The 21,294-nt window shown below is 44.3% G+C and overlaps 1 protein-coding gene across 1 annotated transcript in view; it reads left to right on the top strand.

Annotated features, from left to right (window-relative positions):
* prss12 (serine protease 12) overlaps positions 1-21,294 on the top strand; it is a 66,993-nt gene that overhangs the window by 43,174 nt on the left and 2,525 nt on the right. Inside the window, exon 12 of the mRNA XM_079812124.1 lies at positions 16,248-16,546. Coding sequence (XP_079668250.1) covers positions 16,248-16,546 — 299 coding nt within the window. The remainder of the gene's footprint in view (positions 1-16,247; positions 16,547-21,294) is intronic.

The following is a 21,294-nucleotide window of genomic DNA, read 5'->3' on the forward strand; positions in this document are numbered from 1 at the left end:
CCGCCCCGCAGCGCGGGTATAAATAAGGAAGTGGAATGCTTGATCATTGCCTTTTTTTTCGGAGCCGAACAGCGTCATTGCTGTCTACGAAGAGTGTTATTCGAGTCTCGTGAGAAGGATTGCTGTTCCAGTGCGGGTGTGACGGCGCTTTTCAGCGGGTGGCCGCTTCAGAGGAGATAAAGAGCTGGTTTTGTTGGTTGGCTGGGCGTTTCCATTTCTGAGTGCTCACGCAGGCTTGCACTATCTGAACTGCGTGAGCCGCGGTCATCTCCCTGAGTGCTTCAGCACTGAAAGAGCGGTTTTCCTTTTCTAAAAGAGCAACACGGTTTGACCCTGCGTCTTTTTCAAGATGTCATTCAAACCGTGTGTTTCTGGATGCGGTTGTTTCCTGTCCTCATTTGACGGCCACGATCTCTCTCACATATAAACATGTGTGATTGCGTTCGTGGGTGATCCATGCTCTCTCAGGAGAGCATGGTCACGTCGGCGCGTTGTTCGTCTCACCTTTCTCGTAAGGGCTCGAGCGTTCAGCACGCCGTGTGCCGTCGAGCGCCGGCTGACAGCGGGGGTTGCCACGGCAACCCAGCGCGTCACTCGGCACTCTCTAGATGCGCGGTCCAGACTATGAAACCTCAAATGGGGTTGAGTCCCTTTCCTTATTCCCTGATCTAGTTTCTTTTCTGGTGCATCAGAAAAGGACTACTTTAGCTAATAAGCTTTGGTGGACCTGAGGATTACAGTGGGGCATCCCCGCCGGGTACATCTCTTCGGGCCCCCACTCCTCTATCGCATCATGAGCATGCCGAGACTTTGTTCGTGGGTGGTTCATGTTCTCTCATGAGAACATGACCACGTCGGTGCGGTGTTCGTCTTGCCTTTTCATAGGGCTTGAGCGTTCAGCGCACCGTGTGCCGTCGAGTTTGACGGCCACGTTCACTGTTTCACATGCCTGCTGGTAGCTTACAGATGGGATTGCTGGTCCTTTTAAAACAAGGAGACCTAATGTTTCATTTGTGGCTCTGGCAGAGGACAGATGTCAATTGCTGCATCGGAGAGAGGGCTGTTATGCACTGGAAATGATGATGCTGAGTTTCCCACTATAATGGTGTGTGCTTTTGCTGAATCAGATTCAGAGTTGGCAGCCATGCTTTCCCGGGTGGCTGAGGCGTAGTGCAACGCTTAAATCGCCTTGCCTACCCCCGTGCCTTTTTTCCCGGATGGGCATTGGAAAAATTAGCAGTATGGAACTATTTGGTGTCAAAATATGGAACACCAAAAGGGCCGAAATCTGTATAAATTTTTCCCTCTCTCACTACCCTCTGTCCTGCATGTACGAGGGTAGTCCCGACCCAGGGGTTATGCAGGAACTGCGTGCGGTGGTGGACCTCGCTCTCTGGGTGACGGAAGTCACTGCACGCTCCCTGGGTCAGGCGATGTCCACACTAGTGGTCCAGGAACCTGGGGCTAAACCTGGCAGATATGCGTGAGTCCGACTATGTTCGGTTCCTTAACGCCCCTGTCTGTCAGGCTGGCCTCTTCGGCGACGCCGTCGAGTACTTTGCCCAGCAGTTCTCGATGGCCTAGAAGCAGACAGAGGTGGTTAAAAAAAAAAAAAAAAAAATCCTAATTCGCAGCACCTCTGCCTGCTTGTCGCCGAGGGCGCCCCCCCTGCGTCCGCCTCTGCCCCTGCGAAACCCAGGCAGCAGCCTCCATCTGGGAGGCAGGGTGCCGGACGTAAGGGAGGCGCCCAACCCACTCAGGGCTTGCTAGTCTACAAGCAAGCGTAAGGGCAAGCGGCCCTGAGATGGGCAGCCCAGGGAGAACAGGAGCTGCTCCGAGGAAGTTGGTGTCCGCACCCCTCCCTCACCCCCCCGGAGGAGGACCGGGGGCCCTGACTGGTGTCAATACTCTGCCGCTGGCTCTCCGGAGTCCAGCGGTACCCACATTTTCAGAGCAGTTTCCTCTCTCCCTGGGCCCCAAGAGGGCCAGGTTGGCAGTGTGCGACGCCCCCGGGCCTTGTCACTTCTTTCCTCCCCTCCCTTCGCCAGGGGGCAGCAGTGTGGGCACCGAGAACGCCCCTGGGCCTTCTCACCCACACTCTGCCCCACCCTGGAATACTCAGACAACACTCCGGGCCGCCTCCGGGCCTCCCGAGTCGGGTCTGTCTATTCCGCCTCGCTGCCCCACCCCGGGTACGTCTGTGGTGCCGTTGGTCCCGCTTGTGCGGTCTCTGGGCTTCGGCCCCCAGTCTCGCTGGCTCATCCGTACCAACAGACTCGGCTACGCGATTCAGTTCGCTCACCGGCCTCACAAGTACAAGGGCATCCTCTTCACCTCCGTGCGAAGCAGCGATGCTCAGGTCTTGCGGTCAGAGATCGATGTCCTACTGGCGAAGGACGCGGTCGAGCCGGTTCCTCCAGCCGATATGAAGGCGGGGTTCTACAGCCCCTACTTCATTGTACCCAAGAAAGGGGGTGGGTTACGGCCAATCTTGGACCTGCGTATCCTGAATCGGGCCCTGCACAAGCTCCCGTTCCGGATGCTAACGCAGAAACGCATCTTTGAATGCATCCGTCCCCAAGATTGGTTCGCAGCGATCGACCTGAAGGATGCGTACTTTCATGTCTCTATCCTTCCTCGACACAGACGTTCCTACGTTTTGCGTTCGAGGGGAAGGCATATCAGTACAAAGTCCTGCCCTTCGGGCTGTCCCTGTCGCCTCGCGTCTTCACGAAAGTCGCAGAGGCAGCCATTGTTCCGCTCAGAGAACGCGGCGTTCGTATCCTCAACTATCTCGACGACTGGCTCATACTCGCCCAGTCTCGGGAGCAGTTGTGCGAACACAGGGACATGGTGCTCAGTCACCTCAGCCTGTTGGGCCTTCGGTTCAACCGAGAGAAGAGCAAACTCTGTCCCACGCAGAGGATCTCTTATCTCGGTATGGAGCTGGATTCGGTCAGCCAGACTGCGCGCCTCACGGAAGAGCGGGTCCGGTCGGTGTTGAACTGCTTGAATTCGTTCAAGAACAGGACAGGACTTCCGGTTGGGCCTTGAAGGGATGTAGACGTGTCTAACTGAGCTCTCCCACATGAACCTTAAAATTCGTCAACAAGACACTTTTTTCGTTGTTTAAAGCCATACAGACACAGTGTGCATGGATAAAATGTGAGAATTTTTGTTTTTATTCTGTTAATCAAGTTTAGCCGCTTATAAATATGCCAGACCTGAGGAAGGCTGCTAAAGCTAACGAACCAGCGGAAAGCACGAGCTCGGGGCAGTCAGCTATATTACAAGCAATAAATTCATTAAGAAACGAACTGCTGGCGAAAATGGATGAGAAAGCAGAGATGCAAAATGAAGAAATACGCAAGCAAATCGGTGGTTTGAGAGACGAGCTGAAGGGTGCAATCGATCAGGTTAACATCAAAGCTAACGCGCTTGAAGAGCGCACCGCAGGCTTGGAAACTGCAGCTAACACTCACTCAGATGCTATCGCTAATCTTGAGCAACAGGTGGCTGAACTGAAAAAAGAGGTGGTGAGTTTGGCGGCAAAGGCTGAGGATTTGGAAGCGAGATCACGGAGATGTAATTTACGCATCTTTGGGGTTAAAGAAGGACGAGAGGCAGGCGTTTCAGCGAGCACCTTCGTTGCAAAACTTTTACAAAAAGTGATTGGCCTGGACGAACCGCCCGTTATCGACAGGGCTCACCGTACTTTGCAGCAAGCCCCGGGAAATGGGCAGCCACCGAGAGCTTTTGTCGTCAAGTGCCACTACTATCAAGAGAAGGAAAGCATTCTACGAAAGGCTGCTACATCTCCACAACTTGTATCTGAAAATGGAGACACTATCAGAGTGTTCCCTGATTACACGCAGAATGTGGCGCGAAGCAGAGCGGCTTTCGGACAGGTGAGACAGTTATTACGGCAATGCGAGGGGATCAAATACGGGCTGTTGTATCCTGCAAAACTGAGGATTACGACTCGGGACGGCCAGCAGAAGAGCTTTACTGACCCAGAGAAGGCGGTTACCTTCGTCAGGGGACTTATGAGTGATTAATATGGGAGGCTAAATACCATGGTAACGTCATATTTGGTGGGAGTATTGGAGTGAACCAATTGTGATTGGGGATCAATATCGCTGCAGCGTAATGCCATGGGACATTGGATCAGTTCAGTGACATTGGACAGTGGGTGTACTGATGGCTAGTGTCATATGCAGACTGAGGCGTTTTTTCTTCTTTTCTCCATATGCAATTATTCATATGTCTGCTTGGTTTTTTCATGTTCCACTTAGAATCGTTTTCTAACATGCTGAATTCAAAATATTGATAACTAGAAATTGTTTTTCTTTTCTTTTTTCTCTCTTTTCCATGTACACAGGGATATTGAGTAATGGTTCTAAATAGTCTTGTTAATGTTATAGATGTTCATCTTAATGGTTATTATAAGGTTTATGTGGGGTCTCAGCTCCACTCGGTAAGTTTTATTTTCTTCTTTCTATGAAACTTCATAGTGGCTTGGGAGGTTGGGGGGGTGCAGTCTCTCATTTGGGGAGGGACCAGCAGGGATCTGTGTTGTTAATGGGTGATTTAAAAGTTTTCTTTTTACTCTGCAAAGTTTGCTCTTTTTTTGTCTTTGTGCTTTTGTTTTTTTTCCCTTTACCTTCTTTCTTTTTCTCAGAGTTGGAGATGAGTTTTCATAATAACATTGATTTGAACTTTTTCAGCCATGAGTCCGGCAGATGGAATGAATAGACCTGTGACTAAATTTGTGAGCTGGAACGTGAGGGGACTCAACCATCCTGTAAAGCGAAGTAAGGTGTTTTCACATTTAAACAAATTGAAAGCAGAGATAATTTTCCTACAGGAAACACACCTTCGCATAACAGACATTCCTAAATTAAAGAGAGGATGCGTATCACAGGTCTACCACTCTGAATTAAATTCTAAATTTCGTGGTACAGCCATCTTGATTGGCAAAAATGTGCAATTTATACAAACCAGTGCTATTAGTGATAAATGCGGGCGTTTTGTGATTGTTCAGGGCAGACTTTATAACGTACCGGTGGTCCTAGTTAGTGTGTATGCTCCAAATTGGGATAACCCAGACTTTTTTAAAGAACTGTTTGGCCATATACCAGAGCTGGGCACACACCATCTGATTCTGGGAGGAGACTTTAATACAGTTCTTAAACCTTCTCTAGACCGTTCCAAAGTATTTACAGCCCCTCCTTCCCCCTTCTAAATCTGCAACTATTATAAATGCTTTTTGCGGTTCTAGTGGTGTAGTAGATCCATGGAGATTTAAGAATCCTACGTTAAAGGAGTTTTCCTTCTTCTCCGCTGTCCATCAAACATATTCAAGAATAGATTTCTTTTTGCTGGATCAAAAAATGCTCTCATCAATTAAGTCTTGCAGTTATGAAAGCATTGTTATTTCTGACCACTCTCCTGTCACTATGGAGCTCTGGCTCCAGGTTAGAAGGCCAATTCAATGTAATTGGCGATTTAATACATCTTTGTTGTCTGATGAAACATTTGTGGACTTTATTTCAACACAGATTGATTTTTTTATTGAAACTAACCAGCTGCCAGACACCGATATTTTAATACTTTGGGAAACTCTTAAAGCATATATTAGGGGTCAAATAATAGAATACACCGCCCGTCTTAATAGAAGCAGGTCTAGACGTTACAATGAGTTGATCAATCTAATCCGCGATGTTGACCAGCAACACTCCTCTGCCCCTACAGCTGACCTCCGCAAAAAAAGAATAGCATTACAAACGGAATTTGATCTTCTTACCTCCATGGAAGCAGGAGAGAAATTTCTGAAATCTAGACACAACTTTTACGAACATGGAGAGCGGGCAAGTAGGTTACTCTCTCACCAGCTGCGTCAATATTCTGCTGCCAATTTTATTACAAAAATACAAACTGCGGATGGAGAAGTTAAGCTTGACACCAAAGACATTAATGAGCAATTCAGATTATTTTATTCATCCCTATATTCTTCAGACAATCCTAGTGATCATGTATTTCTTGACAATGTAACTCTCCCGACTATAGCTGAGGAGGATAAGGCCATCCTTGAGCAGCCTATATTTGAAACTGAGATTAGTCAAGCAATTAGATCCATGAAAACTAGAAAGGCACCAGGCCCAGATGGGTATCCAATTGAGTTTTATAAGGCTTTTGCTTCTAAATTGATACCTTTACTGTGCCTCGTCTACAATGAATCACTCAAACAAGAGAAGCTGCCTACATCTATGACCCAAGCCACAATATCTGTGCTTCCCAAAAAGGGCAAAGACCCCACTAAATGCGAGTCTTATCGCCCGATCAGCCTACTCACATGTGATTATAAAATACTTACAAAGATTCTCTCCTTAAGATTGGAATCTATAGTACCAAAAATTGTGCATCCTGACCAGACAGGCTTTGTAAAGGGCAGGCAGTCTTTTCATAATTTACGTCGCCTCTTTAACATAATATACTCTAAACATTCGATTCACTCGCCAGAAATTGTGATCTCACTAGACGCGCATAAAGCTTTCGATCGAATTGAGTATGGACACCTTTTCAAAACTCTAAGCAAATTCGGCTTTGGTCCAGTCTTTGTTTCTTGGATTCGGACGTTGTATGCAGCACCCCAAGCTAGAGTGAGGACTAATAACTTTAATTCGCAATATTTCACTGTTCAGAGAGGGACACGACAGGGTTGTCCATTGTCCCCTCTTCTCTTTGATCTGGTCATTGAGCCACTTGCCGCGGCATTGCGATGTAATAACAATATACGGGGTATCACGAGGGGTGGCCTGGTTCATAAAGTGTCATTGTATGCTGATGATTTGCTGATGTTTATATCAGATCCGGAGACTTCAATCCCAGAATGCCTAGACACCATTTCTCAATTTGGTAAATCTTCTGGGTACAAGATTAACCTCACCAAAAGTGTTTTGTTCCCAATTAATGTTCTGGCTCGGAATCGATCCTTTGACTCATACCCATTCAGGACTACAGAGGGCCCCATGACATACCTGGGAGTAAGTGTCACAAGTAGATATAAGGACCTATACCAAAATAACTTCAAATCAACCTTAGGACAGATCAAGGAGAACCTTAATCGTTGGTCTACTCTGCCTCTGTCCCTGGCTGGACGTATTAATTCAATAAAGATGGTAACGTTACCTAAGATCTTGTATTTATTCCAAACAGTCCCAATTTTCATACCAAAATCATTCTTTAAGGAACTTGATGGGCACATCAGTACATTTGTATGGAACAAAACTATACCTCGCGTACGGAAAACAGTTCTCGAGAGACGTAAGGAGAATGCTGGACTAGCTCTACCAAATTTTTTATACTATTATTGGGCTGCAAACATTCACAAATTAGTAATATGGTATGGAGCTTCTATTGGTGGGAATAGTCCGAGTTGGTGTCTAATGGAACAACATTCATGCTCGCCCGTCTCTTTGGCCTCAATGTTGTGTGCTCCACTGCCAGTGGCAGTGGGTGCACATACGGACAATCCTATTGTAAGAGGCAGCTTACGCATATGGACCCAATTTCGCAAACATTTTGGTCACACACAAGCTTTGGTGTCTATGCCTCTGTCCTCAAACTTTCTTTTTAAGCCATCACTTATAGATACAGCCTTTCTCATTTGGGCTAGAAAAGGCATAAAAAGTGTGGGAGATCTTTTTGTAGATGGCACGTTCGTTTCTTTTGACTATTTGGTTAATGAATTAAGTTTACCAAAAACACATTTTTTTAGGTATCTTCAGGTCCGTGATTTTGTCCGTTCCCAGTTTCAGTCATTTCCCTCAAAACCAAATATCGGCCCTCTTGATCATTGTCTGACGGTCAAGCCTCATCTCTCGGGTGGTGTCTCCCAGCTGTATACTGCTATTCAGGCCATGAAATGCCCATCTCTTCTGTCTCTTAAGGTACAGTGGGAGGACGACCTAAATACAGAATTGACGGATGAAATTTGGCAAAGAGCTATACATAAAATATACACATCGTCTATCTGTGTTAGGCACAGGTTGATACAATTCAAAGTATTTAATCGCCTGCACCTCTCTAGGACCAAATTGGCCAAAATATATCCTAATGTGGATCCCAACTGTACGCGTTGTCACCAAGCCCCTGCTTCTTTAGCTCACATGTTCTGGTCATGCCCAAGCATAGGCACATTCTGGTCTGAGATATTTAATACATTCACCTACATTTGTAAAAAGAATATTGATCCAGATCCTATCATTGCAATATTTGGGGTGGTACACAATCAAGTTGGGGTTTCAAGAGGTCAATCTCAATTAATAGCATTCTCTACATTGTTAGCCCGCCGACTAATTCTTACAAATTGGAAATCTCCCTCACCCCCAAAACACTCACGTTGGGTGTGCGAAATTATGTCCTTCCTCCAGCTCGAAAAGTTAAGAACTACAGTCCAAAACTCAGCAGAAAGGTTTCAGAATGTATGGCAGCCTTTCTTGGATTATTATGAAAACGCATTTGATGCTAATTCTTTAGATTAAAAAGTTTAAGTTCTCATCTCCCCTTCTCCTCTCCTTTTATTTATTTCATTATTATTATTATTATTTATTTATTTATTTTATTTTATTTATTTTTTTGTTCTGTGTGCATTCTCAGTACTTGTACGAACTTTAGATGCAAATCTGCAACGAAAGGAGATATGTGAGATAATGTATACAAAATATGAGGTTTGTAGATGGGGATGCCTTGTATGACATAAGAGAATGTAGGTTGGTTTGTTTGTGTTATGTACATTTAAAAACAATAAAAAACACTTTGAAAAAAAAAAAAAAAGAACAGGACAGCGGTCCCACTGAAATTTTTTCAGAGGCTCCTGGGGCATATGGCATCTGCAGCCGCGGTAACGCCGCTCGGATTGCTTCATATGAGACCGCTTCAACACTGGCTCCATGGCCGAGTCCCGAGGTGGGCGTGGCAGAGCGGCCAGTACCGGGTCCCCGTGACTCCTTACTGCCGCCAAACTTTCAGCCCATGGTCCGACGCTTCGTTTCTCCGGGCCGGGGTGCCCTTAGAACAAGTGTCCAGGCATGCTGTGCTCTTCACGGATGCCTCCTCCACGGGCTGGGGGGCCACGTACAACGGGCATGCAGTTTCAGGTCTGTGGACGGGACCTCAATTGCATTGGCATATCAATTGCCTCGAGTTGTTAGCGGTACACTTGGCACTACGCCGCCTCAAGGGGCCGCTACGTGGCAAGCATGTACTGGTCCGTACGGACAGCACTGCGGCCGTTGCGTACATCAACCGTCAGGGTGGTCTACGCTCCCGTTGCATGTTCCAACTCGCCCGCCACCTCCTCCTTTGGAGTCAGAAGCATCTGAGGTCGCTTTGTGCCATTCACATCCCAGGTGCGCTGAACCAGACAGCCGACGAGCTCTCTCGCCAGTCGACACCTCCGGGGGAGTGGCGACTCCATCCCCAGGCGGTCCAGCTGATATGGGACCTCTTCGGAGCCGCACAGGTAGACCTGTTTGCCTCTCCGGACTCGACCCATTGCCAGTGGTACTATTCCCTGACCGGGGGCACCCTCGGCACGGATGCACTGGCGCACAGCTGGCCCTGGGACCTGCGCAAATATGCGTTTCCCCCAGTGAGCCTTCTTGCACAGACCCTGTGCAAGGTCAGGGAGGACGAGGAGCAGGTCTTGTTAGTTGCGCCCTACTGGCCCAACCGGACCTGGTTCCCAGAACTAACTCTCCTCGCGACAGCCCCTCCTTGGCCGATCCCCCTGAGGAGGGACCTTCTTTCTCAGGGACGGGGCACTCTATGGCACCCGCGTCCAGACCTCTGGAAACTCCAAGTGTCTGGTCCCTGGACGGGACGCGGAGGTTCTAGGTGGTCTACCACAGGCAGTGGTGGACACCATCTCTTCTGCTAGAGCCCCCTCTACGAGGCGCCTCTACGCTTTGAAGTGGAACCTGTTCGTTGAATGGTGCTCTTCCCACCGGGAAGACCCCCGAAGGTGTCGGTTAGTGTCGTGCTTTCTTTCCTGCAAGATGGGCTGGAGCGAAGGCTGTCTCCCTCCACCCTCAAAGTGTACGTCGCAGCAATAGCGGCGTATCACGACGCAGTCGAAGGCATAGGAAAGCACGACTTAATCGTCAGGTTCCTCAGAGGTGCGAGGAGGCTAAATCCTCCTCGTCCAAACTCGTTACCCTCTTGGGACTTAGCTCTAGTGCTCAGAGCACTTCAGAGCCCTCCCTTTGAGCCTTTGCAGTCTGTGGAGCTTAAAATCCTGTCAATGAAGACAGTGCTTCTGACGGCATTGGCCTCCATCAAGAGGGTAGGGGACCTGCATGCACTTTCGGTCAACGAATCGTGCCTAGAATTCGGGCCGGCCAACTCTCACGTTGTCCTGAGACCCCGGCCTGGATACGTGCCCAAGGTTCCTACCACTCCCTTCCGGGACCAGGTAGTGAACCTGCAAGCGCTGCCCTCGGAGGAGGCAGACCCAGCCCAGGCTTTGTTATGTCCCGTCCGCGCTCTTCGCGCTTACGTCGACCGACTCAAAGCTTTCGGACCTCAGAGCAACTCTTTGTCTGTTACGGAGGCCAGCAGAAGGGAAAGGCTGTCTCCAAGCAGAGGTTAGCCCACTGGATAGTGGATGCTATCGTCTTGGCTTACCAGTCCCAAGACGTGCCTTGCCCGTTCGGGTTGCGAGCACACTCAACAAGGAGTGTTGCTTCTTCCTGGGCGCTGGCTCAAGGCGCCTCGCTGACAGATATATGTAAGGCTGCGGGCTGGGCGACACCTAACACGTTCGCTAGATTCTATAGCCTCCGTGTAGAGCCGGTATCTTCCCGCATCCTCGCCCCCAGTGGCCAGTAGCGCTAAGTGCCCGTTCTAAGTGTCGGCTTGCAACGCCACTCCCGCCCTCTGGGCCGGATACGTGCGTCTATTTTCTCCAGTTGTGTTCCCCGGAAACGGCTAACCCTGTCGAGCTCCTCCGTCACCCCTGCGGTGCCAGACGTTGCGGCCGTCTGACGCCAGGCCTGCACCCGTATGCTTGTGAAACGTGTGTGTAGGCTGGGTTCCATATGTAGCGGTCCCCTCACGGCTACCCCATATGTGTATTCTTCCACGGTACCAGCTACCCTACTCGGCTAGCCCCGTGTCTTTCCCTTGACAGAGCACGCTCTGTCGTCTCTGGGCGTGTTCTTTCCCCCCTGGGACCAGGCTGGAACCACCCCAGAGACTGCCATATGTTGCACTACCCTGCCAGGTTAGTCCTTATGTGTATTCTGCCACCTAGCCTTCTACGAAGGACGTGGCTCCGCAGCGTACCATCTCCCGAGACGGGCACGCTTTCCCAGCGTTATCCAATAGTCACACTGAGTGGGTCTTGCAGAAACAGCAGTGACTGACCTCCCTGCTTGGAGCCCTGACTTCCGTACCATCTAAGACGGTCCAGTGCGCTCAAGCAGGACGCTGGAAGGGCCAGCGCCCTGGCGTTTTGGTAGGGATCCCAATTCGTCGGTCAGTTCCGACGTACGTCGAACGTGACCGACTGAAAGGGAACGTCTCGGTTACGTATGTAACCCTCGTTCCCTGAAGGAGGGAACGGAGACGTACGTCCCGTCGCCAGGTGCTGTGCTTCCGCTAGGGGGCCGAGTCACTAGTTCGGCTCCTCAGCAGAAAAAGGCAATGATCAAGCATTCCACTTCCTTATTTATACCCGCGCTGCGGGGCGGTGCGTGGAATGCGTAGATCGCATGCCAATCTCCATTGGCTCGTTTTTAATACACTCGAAGTAGATTGGTCTCTGAGATCAGATCCCAATTCGTCGGCCAGTTCCGACGTACGTCTCCGTTCCCTCCTTCAGGGAACGAGGGTTACATACATAACCGAGACGTTTTATCACAGCACAATGTCACAGATGTCGCAAGTTTTGAGGGAAAGTGCAATTGGCATGCTGACTGCAGGAATATCCACCAGAGCTTGTGAATTGAATGTTCATTTCTCTATCATAAGCCGTCTCCAAAGGCGTTTCAGAGAATTTGGCAGTACATCCAACCGGCCTCACAACCGCAGACCACGTATATATAGGGAGAACGGGTGGGGGTTGTTACTGAGAAATGATCCAGATTCAAAGTTGGGTTCAAGTGCAATATGTCAGAGCACTACCCACTTGGCCATGTCTCAGACAGAATAACCTTTTAATAACCTAATTGAGATCAGTACTACAGTAAGGATTAATGTTAAGAGTATTAGAAGCTTAATCTATACAGTGTCAGGCTCAGAACTGCCCTTTCCAGAGTGTCTCTCATGAAGAGACTTTGGGAATGTGGTGCTGATCCTGCTGCTGACTACTGCCAGACCAAGAGTGTCATTCCGGACAGGGCAGATCCTTTTTCCAGAAAAGACTTGACCGTGTAACAGGACACTGCTGTCTCTCTCTCTCTGGCACCACATATATATTTCCGTTACACACCAATGGTTTCAATCACTAACAAGCAGACAGGAGGTTAAAAACACATACACAGAGTTTTGATTCTGTTTATTCCTTACACCTATACACAGTATATGGAAAATATTTATGTACTAATAAATTAACAGGCGTTGTGTTTTTTTCCAGCCACCATTATGTTACTTGTATAAACCTGAGGAGAAAAATACACTGTGGCTGTCAATAGAATAGAATAATTGTAATTAATCTCATGATTAATGAGATTTTCTTTTTTGTTTAATTTTACTACATATAATATATTATTTATATTTATGTGATTTTTTTAAATATATTTACAATAAGTAAAAAAAACGTTTCCACAGGCCCCCTTGCAGTTCTCTCTGGGTCCTCAGACCCCAGTTTAAAAACGTTCTATGAAAAGATATGTCAGTCTCACCGATCACAACAAAGAAACCATAAAATATATTAAAGACTGGCAAGCACAGGAGACGTTCTGTTTCATGTCATGGTGTTGGGTTTATGGAAAAAGAAAACTTCCTGTATGTATCTGTTTTCACCAACCCACCATGACTGGGGTTTTGCAAGTGTGTGTTTGTAAGTGCACATGGTTTGGCTTTGGGGCCATAAGATCGGTTGACATGAAGTTCCTGAGGAAGGGACCAGATTTGTCATGTGAGAACGTATTTGAGGGGCACATAGAGAAGTCATAAATCATCCTGTGATGATGTATTATGCTGCTGTGCGGTCCTGTATGCTTGTTTTAATGATTCACTGTGTTCTATTCAGTTGTGTTTAGTCTTTCTAAATGTGTCTGTCTGTGTGCCCTCTCTATCCCTTTTTTTGCAAGTGTATTTGGGCTTTTGGCCTTAATATGATAGTATGGCCAATGTTAATGGCCTACTGAATAAAATGGCCTACATAAATGAAAAATAAAACACTTTAACCCAATATCAATTATTTTATATTCTACAAGTGCATTTAGGCATCACAATTGTATAATGTACAGCATTAAAAATAGATATTAATTTTAAGGTTTAAAAGTTATATTTAGTAGTTTTATTAAAGTTTTTGTTTTTAAAGATTAACTCGAAATTAATTAATACAAAATTGAAAAGAACAGCATTTATTTGAACAGAGCGGGTATAAATGCGGAAGTAGCTGCAGAGCACATTGTTTTACACTGAGGAGCCAAGCTAATGACTCAGGTGTACAGCGATGGCACAGCAACTGTGGCGACGGGACGTAACGTCTCCGTTCCCTCATTCAGGGAGCGAGGGTTACATATGTAACCGAGACATTCCCTTTCAGTTGATAACGTTCGACGTTACGGCAAAGTCACCGACGTATTGGGATCCCTATGGAAAATGCCACAGTTGCTGCCACTTCCAGTGCCCTGCGCAAAAGCTCTCAGGCCCCCATACTAGGGCGGAAGACTTCATTCAATCACTGCATTCCGCATGACCCATTCACTGACTATTGGATAACACTGGGAAAGCATGCCTGTTCAGGGAAAGAGAACGCTGCGGAGCCCACATCCTGCCCGAAGGGAGGTAACATGTGGTAGTTACGCATATGGACTGGCCAGTTAGGGCATTATACAGAATTTCCCTGGGGTGGCTCCGGCCAATCCAGGGGGAGGCAGCACATGGCAGGAACGGCAGAGCGGACTCTGCCAAGGGAAAGACACAGGCTCGCCGTAGGGAGCTGTATCGTGGAAGAATACACATATGGGACCGCTGTAGGAGTCACAACATATTCTACCAATGCATACGAGTGTTAGGTCTGACATCAGACGCTCCACCACGTCTGACTGCCGTGGGTTGCAGAGGAGCTCAACAGGGTTCGCCAATCTGGGGATCTCTACATTTATCTGCCAGCGCCCAGGAAGAGGCAACACTCCTAGTGGAGTGGGCTCTCAAGGCACGCCTTGGGTTCGGTATGCCAAGGCGATGGCATCCAGTAGGGCTGGGTATTGACACAAATTTCACAATTCAATTCGATTTCGATTCACAAGCTTTCGATTCCATTCGATTTTCGATTCTTTTCCATTAAATTCAATATCGATTATTTTGGATATGTATCAGGTATAATACATGGAAAATGTTCTCAAGGAAAACTAATTTCTGAACTAATGTTGTAAACTATGGGAGTCAGTTGATACTACTTTAGCCTACTAATATTGAAGGTAAAAATTAACTGATTTGTATACAAACACCTAAATGACACTAAATTATTAACTTTACAATTACATAATCATAATTCTACTCCAATTAGTTTTTTTTCTTTTTTTTTATATAAACATTTAAAGGGTGGCTGTCATGATAACTTGCCAGATTTATTAAATATTGAAGAACATTGACAATGAATATCCCATGTAATGTGGTGCATATAATTAGCAAAATGCTCCTCTCTAGAGTTAATTTTTCTAGCTGATTAACGAGTTTATGGACACTGGATATGGTTTTTCTGAGGTAACTGTGACGTTACGTGACATTGTTTACTTGTAAGCCGTCTTACTTACATCTTTCTGCGGTTGAAACACTGATTGAGCGATTCTATGTGACATGATACGGATTTCGGTAAGTTGTCCTGTATCTTTTAACACACTTTCAGAAGCTCATTCGTGTTTATTTCGTGCTGTTACTGGTATTAAGGCGGAAGAGAAGATCCGTTCATGTTTGCTCCGCGCTGCTGGTTCTCGAGCTGAGCTGCGGCAGAGCGATCTCACGCCACAGCGCCAAAACGGTATTTATGTTTTTGAATTCTTGGGATTTAAGAATCGATATTGTTTTGTAAAAGTGAGAATCGATTAAAATCGAGAAATCAATATTTTTTACCCAGCCCTAGTATCCAGTATCCAGTGGTCCATCCTCTGCTTGGAGACAGCGTCTTCGGACCAGTACGTGCTTGCCTCATAGCAGCCCTTTGTGGCGGCCCAGCGCAAGACGTACTGTGAGATCCTCTGCACGGTGGAGAGTTTGCTCTTTTCCCATTTGACCCAAAGGCCCAACTGGCTGAGGTGACTGAGCACCATTTCCCTGTGTTCGCACAACTGCTCTCTCGACAGGGCCAATATGAGCCAGTTGTTGAGATAGTTGAGAATGCAAACACCATGCTCTCTCATTGGTGCAATGGCCGCCTCCATGACCTTCGTGAAGACATGGGGTGACTGGGACAGGCCGAAGTGCAGGACCCTGTACTGACATGCCCGTTTTTTTGTTTTTGGCACAAATGCCACCGACCACCGCTGTACGTTCCGTCACTCCAAAACCTGAACACAGAGAGGTAGACTTGTAGTTTAGTACACTCTTCAGATAGCTGCAGACACATCAGTCTCGGCCCTGAAGTGAAGAACAATGTGCGCTGCATTTACTTCTGCATTTATACCTGCGCTGCAGGGTGCAAAATGCAAATCCCGCACGCCAATTTGCATTGGCTCGTTTTTGTATACACTCGAAGATGATAGAGCTCCCAGAAGTGATCCCAATACATCGGTGATGTTGATGTAATGTCCAACGTGACCGACTGAAAGGGGATTAATAGTTTCTTAAAAGAAAAATCATATTGATCCCAAACTTTTGAATGGTAGTGTATATAACCTTCATTAAAAAAAGTCTCTAATATCAGCCGATCATTAATATATATTGTGCATAGATTTAGTTCTGTTAATTACCAAGTGGTCATGATTATTGGCTGATTAGTGAGGTCTGACCAATATGTCTGACATTCACGGGTCTCAAATTTACTTAAGGATCTGTTTTGTGCTCTTTCTTAGATATGGTAACAGCACTGGGCTGTATAAAGTTCGTGTGGGTGATTATCACTCTCTGGTTCCTGAAGAATATGAGGAAGAGTACGCCGTGGAGAAGATCGTCCTTCACCCGCGCTACCATGCTGACAGTAATGACTACGACCTGGCACTGGTGCGCGTGTCTGGCCACAGAGCTCACAGGGGTGTCACGGGCGAGTGCGTCATGCTGAACCGCTTCGTGCTGCCCGCCTGCCTGCCAGTGCGGAGGGAAAAAGTGCCAAAGGACATCGCCAACTGCTACATCACAGGCTGGGGAGACACAGGTTGGAGATGCCATGAAACACACACAATCGTGCATCCTCACACTCTCCATACATAATTCCTTAAAACTAAAGAAATGAATGCAGATCTGATTTTGGAAACAATTAGACTGCCATACAGCTTCAAACTTCTGTTCTCGAAATGAAGGATGCTTTGAGCACAATTAGAAGAACTGAGGCTATGCGTGTAAAATGGATGTGTTTTTGGCTCTATTGAATAGCATAGGCTGACAGGCATAAGATGTGATCAGACAGTGTGAAAGCAGAACTGACAGCAATGATCACACGCTGCAAGATATCAGTCTTTGTTCTGTGTTCCGTGTGAAACTATCACTCTCTCTCTGTCATCCTCACCAACTGACAGGCATGCACACACTTTTTTAGTAAAAGGTTTTTTAGGTGTGATGACATTTCCATTAAATAATTTAACAGATGCTTTTATCCAATAGATGTACAAATGAGGAAAAGCACAAGCAATTTCTGCAGTGCTGAATTTCAAGAGTAAATCAGAGCAGTACAAAAGCTAGAGCAGAGGTGTATAGAAATGCAATAAAATGAAAATGCGTTTGAAACATTTGAAAATGTTTGGCTCATTTAAGTAGGACTTAAGCACATCTTTAACGTCATAATTACTTTTAGTGTCTGAAATATGGTTAAAGTGTACTGGTGAATGTACTGACAATCATTTATGGCAAACCAAAATATACTTAAATGTGATTTCTTTTGAAATTTGTATGTCATTTGTAATGAAGAAGTTGCAATTAAGTACAATTAAAATATAATTAACTGTAGTATTGAATAACTCACTACAGTTAAAATGATCAAGTGCTGAGTGGTTCAAAGAACTGTAAGAAATGGTTCCAGTTATATTTCCACTTGAGCTTGGTTCGGCACGGCACGATTACAAACTGCTCTAGGCCTGTAATTCTCAGTATGCTGGTAGGATGCGTGTAGTGACATTTGAACAAAGTTAACCAAGTTAATAATAATATTAAAAGAGTCGCTATTCATCTCATATTTCCTGTAAACTTCTGTGTTACCACATCAAAGACTGAGGCATTTGTATTACATTCCAAAGAGCTCTGTTATCAGCCCGACAGTGGAAAATGAACATATATCCATACCGTCTGGGCCGGATTGGAATGAAATGGAACGTTAAAGCAACGAGAATGGTTGGCCCGATGGTAGAAAAGTGGCTAAACACTTTAAAAAATGAAAGTCAATAGGGTCAAAACCCCCCAAAAACTTTTAGGTCATAGGTGTGTTTTCGTATGGCTCATCTATTCAGAATTAGATTCATAATTATTCGTTTTACAATAGAATCAGAATCAGAATGAGCTTTATTCGCCAAGTGTGCGCAAACACACAAGGAAGTTGTTGTAGTTTTTCAGGAGCTCTGGGTACCAAAATATATGAACTTTCATAGAACGATTTGGTACATTCAGCAGTGAACTGTGCACTATATGCTACAAATACAAGAACATTTAAATATGTATATGGATTATTTACATACTATCTAATAATTTCCTCACTTTCAAGTACCTGTTTCTATATATGAATTATAGAAACAGGTAGTCGTTGCTATAATTAGAATGCCTACTTAAGGATAACTAACATTTTATAATGTTGTTTAGTGTGAAAAGTTCACTGTTTTAAATGGAAAACAGCTTGTTTCACTTGAACTTGAAAAATACTCATCTGTAACAAGTGTGGAATTTTTAAACAATTAAACATTTGTCAACATTTGTAGGAATCGGCTTAATAAGTTTGCTGAACATGTAGATCCTTTTATCAGTATAACATCTGTTTGTAAAATCTGTTCTGAAACAATCCATCTCAAACATTTAGTAATTATTTGCATCCTTGGTGGCATTCGCAAACAAGGTTGCATATTTGCATGAGGGTATTTGTAAGCACTGGTTTATATATGAGCACTTGACGTGAGTGCTATTTTAATGTGTTGATAATCACAAAAGAGTCTGCATTAGTGTTTTGTGGAATTATGGAGCTGTGCAGTGATGTAATATGTAAATTTCTCCAACCAGATGTCCAGTGAGACAGAGAGAAAAATATCAGCAGCTAGCATCAGTTACACACACATAATAATCTTTTACAAACATTATTAGTGGTGAGTTTTAAGATTATTATAAACTAAAAAGTAAATAGACTATACCCTTAAAAGCCGTATACTTTAAAGTTTAAAAGAATGTAGTTACTGTAAGTGTGAACTGAATGTAATGTTTTTGAGCACTAAATTACATGTTAAAATAAAATGTTAAAAAAATGGTAACACTTTACATGAAGTTCCCTTTGTAAAGGGTTTATAAAGGTTTTGTTAATGACTAATAACTCATTTACAAATGCATTATAAATTGTGGTTAAGCAGTTATAACAGCATGAATAAAAAGAGTGACTTTAACGCAATGCCTGCCAAATTGTGAGCCATTTTTAACTCGCATGTTATAAATGCTTAATAAATGTATTTGTTCACACCTATTTAACTCAATACCAGATTCCTGATGTATTTCATGATGCAGCAAAAATAGATCATCATAGTGAGACTGAAGGATGTTGTATTTGTGGTTTTCTCATTAATAGCTCATGACTGCCACTTTTCTTAAAGAGCACCTATCATGGCATTTAAAATGTTCCAAATATTGTTTTAGAAGTCCCCAACAACAGTTTTGCATGCATGCAATGACAAAAAAGACTTTAGTTTTCTTATAATATGCATTTATTTTTACCTGTTTTGACAGCGATTCTCAAATGATTCCTTTAGTGATTCACTTTTCAAAACCCCGCCTTTACGTGACGCTAATCTGCGGTGATTGGTCCGATGACCCAGTCAGTTGTGATTGGTATAGTCTGTGCAGATATTTTCGGAAACGGAACGCCCATCAAAGTCTTATAATGACAGTAATTTGTTAATATGTGTCAGGAGTTATGAATATGAAAACCGCGTCGGTACTGTTTGATTGTAATATGAGCCTCAGCTGATCTCATTCATAAAAAAACTCCTCACGAAGACTCGCGACAAATCAACATCCCTCAGGGCTTTTAGTTCAAAAGTGTGCAGATGAGGAGACATATTGATAGATTCTCATATGTCTGTGTCAAATTTCTAAACAGAGGAGTATTTTTTATTCAATACTTCCTCAAAATGGGCAGAAATAGCCTAATCATGAGCGATTGAGTCTCTTATGTGTTGTTTTCAATTCATACTGGCAGCCGGAGGGCGCTCTGTGCACATGTAATCCATATATGGTACAGACAGACGAAGAAGATACCATGTGCCATAATAAAAGTCCATAATAAAAGCTTCCTGAGATCGCGAAACATACATTTGACGACTAATAATAAACACTCAATCGCGACGATGTATGGTTTGTCTTCAAGCCACTTAGTCTTCAAATGCTCATCCTTGGGCAGATGAAAAAAGTTTGCTTTTGAGTCGCACTTCAGAACACCGCGTCTCGTGGCCATGATGTTTTCTAGTTTTCACTGGCGTCTTGGAGCGCAATAAGTGGGCGTATCGTATTCAAATAACTTGACAAGTTGACGTCATCTAGTCAGAGAAAAAGCTTCGGTCTTCTAACGATTCTTAAAAATGACTCCGAGTCGACTCTTACTTTTGAAAGAAAATAACTATATATACGGTGCACTGTCATATTTCAAGCTATCACAGGATGTTTTTGTTCACTTAGATCTATGTTACACACTACATGAAAGGTACATTTCAAAATTCCATGATAGGTGCTCTTTAAAATGTTCCTTTCCAGAGGTTACTGTCTTAACCATGATATTCCACAAAAAGCTCACGATGCCTATCCATATTTGAAAAAAAAAAACAACAACAAAAAAACACAAGAGCACAACCATAACTTAATGAGATATTAATAATGAATATTTTAATTCCAATATTAGTTAATTGTGAACCTTAATGTAGGGTGGACATTTGCGAACCATTTATTAATGAGTTACAAACATTTATAACCTGTGAAAGTGAACCTTAATGTAAAGTGGAAACCTGTGAACCTGTTCACTTCAGGAATCTGGTATTGAGTTAAATAAGTGTGAATAAATACATTTATTAATTATTTATAATATGTGAGTTAAAAATGGCTCACTATTTGGCAGGCATTGTGTTAAAGTCACCCTTTGTATTCATGCTGTTATGACTGCTTTTTAATGATTTACAATGCATTTGTAAATGAGGTATTAGTCATTAACACCTTTATAAACCATTTACAAAGTGAACCTTAATGTTAAGTGTTACCATAAATGTATTGTAGTTTAAATGTATATTAAATGCAATGAGCTGAACTTGTGCTTTTTTGACACACTTAAGTAGAACTTAAGTACATCTTTATATATAATTTCATAATTAGTAACTATTGTTTTTGAAATATGGCTTAAGTGCACTGCTGAATATACTTGTACCGAATGTACCAAATACTTCTATGAAACTTCATGTGTTTAAATAAACATGAAACTTTTGTATTTAAATACATTTGCAATTGCATATTTTCAATAATGAATGCAAGTTAGTACATGTAAAATGTATTAACTTTAAATATAATATCGAAAAACACTAAGTTATGATCAAATATTACATTTAAGTACATGTGCTTTAGTATGTTAGGCAACGCGTGTAACATTTCACTTCTTTAAAGCACTACAAACAATTATTATAACATAATTATTTGAAATGTATACTTAAAACTTTAATTTGGCATTATTACAAAGTGTAC

The sequence above is a fragment of the Gobio gobio genome (assembly GCF_949357685.1).
Source record: "Gobio gobio genome assembly, chromosome: 3".
Taxonomy (NCBI): domain Eukaryota; kingdom Metazoa; phylum Chordata; class Actinopteri; order Cypriniformes; family Gobionidae; genus Gobio; species Gobio gobio.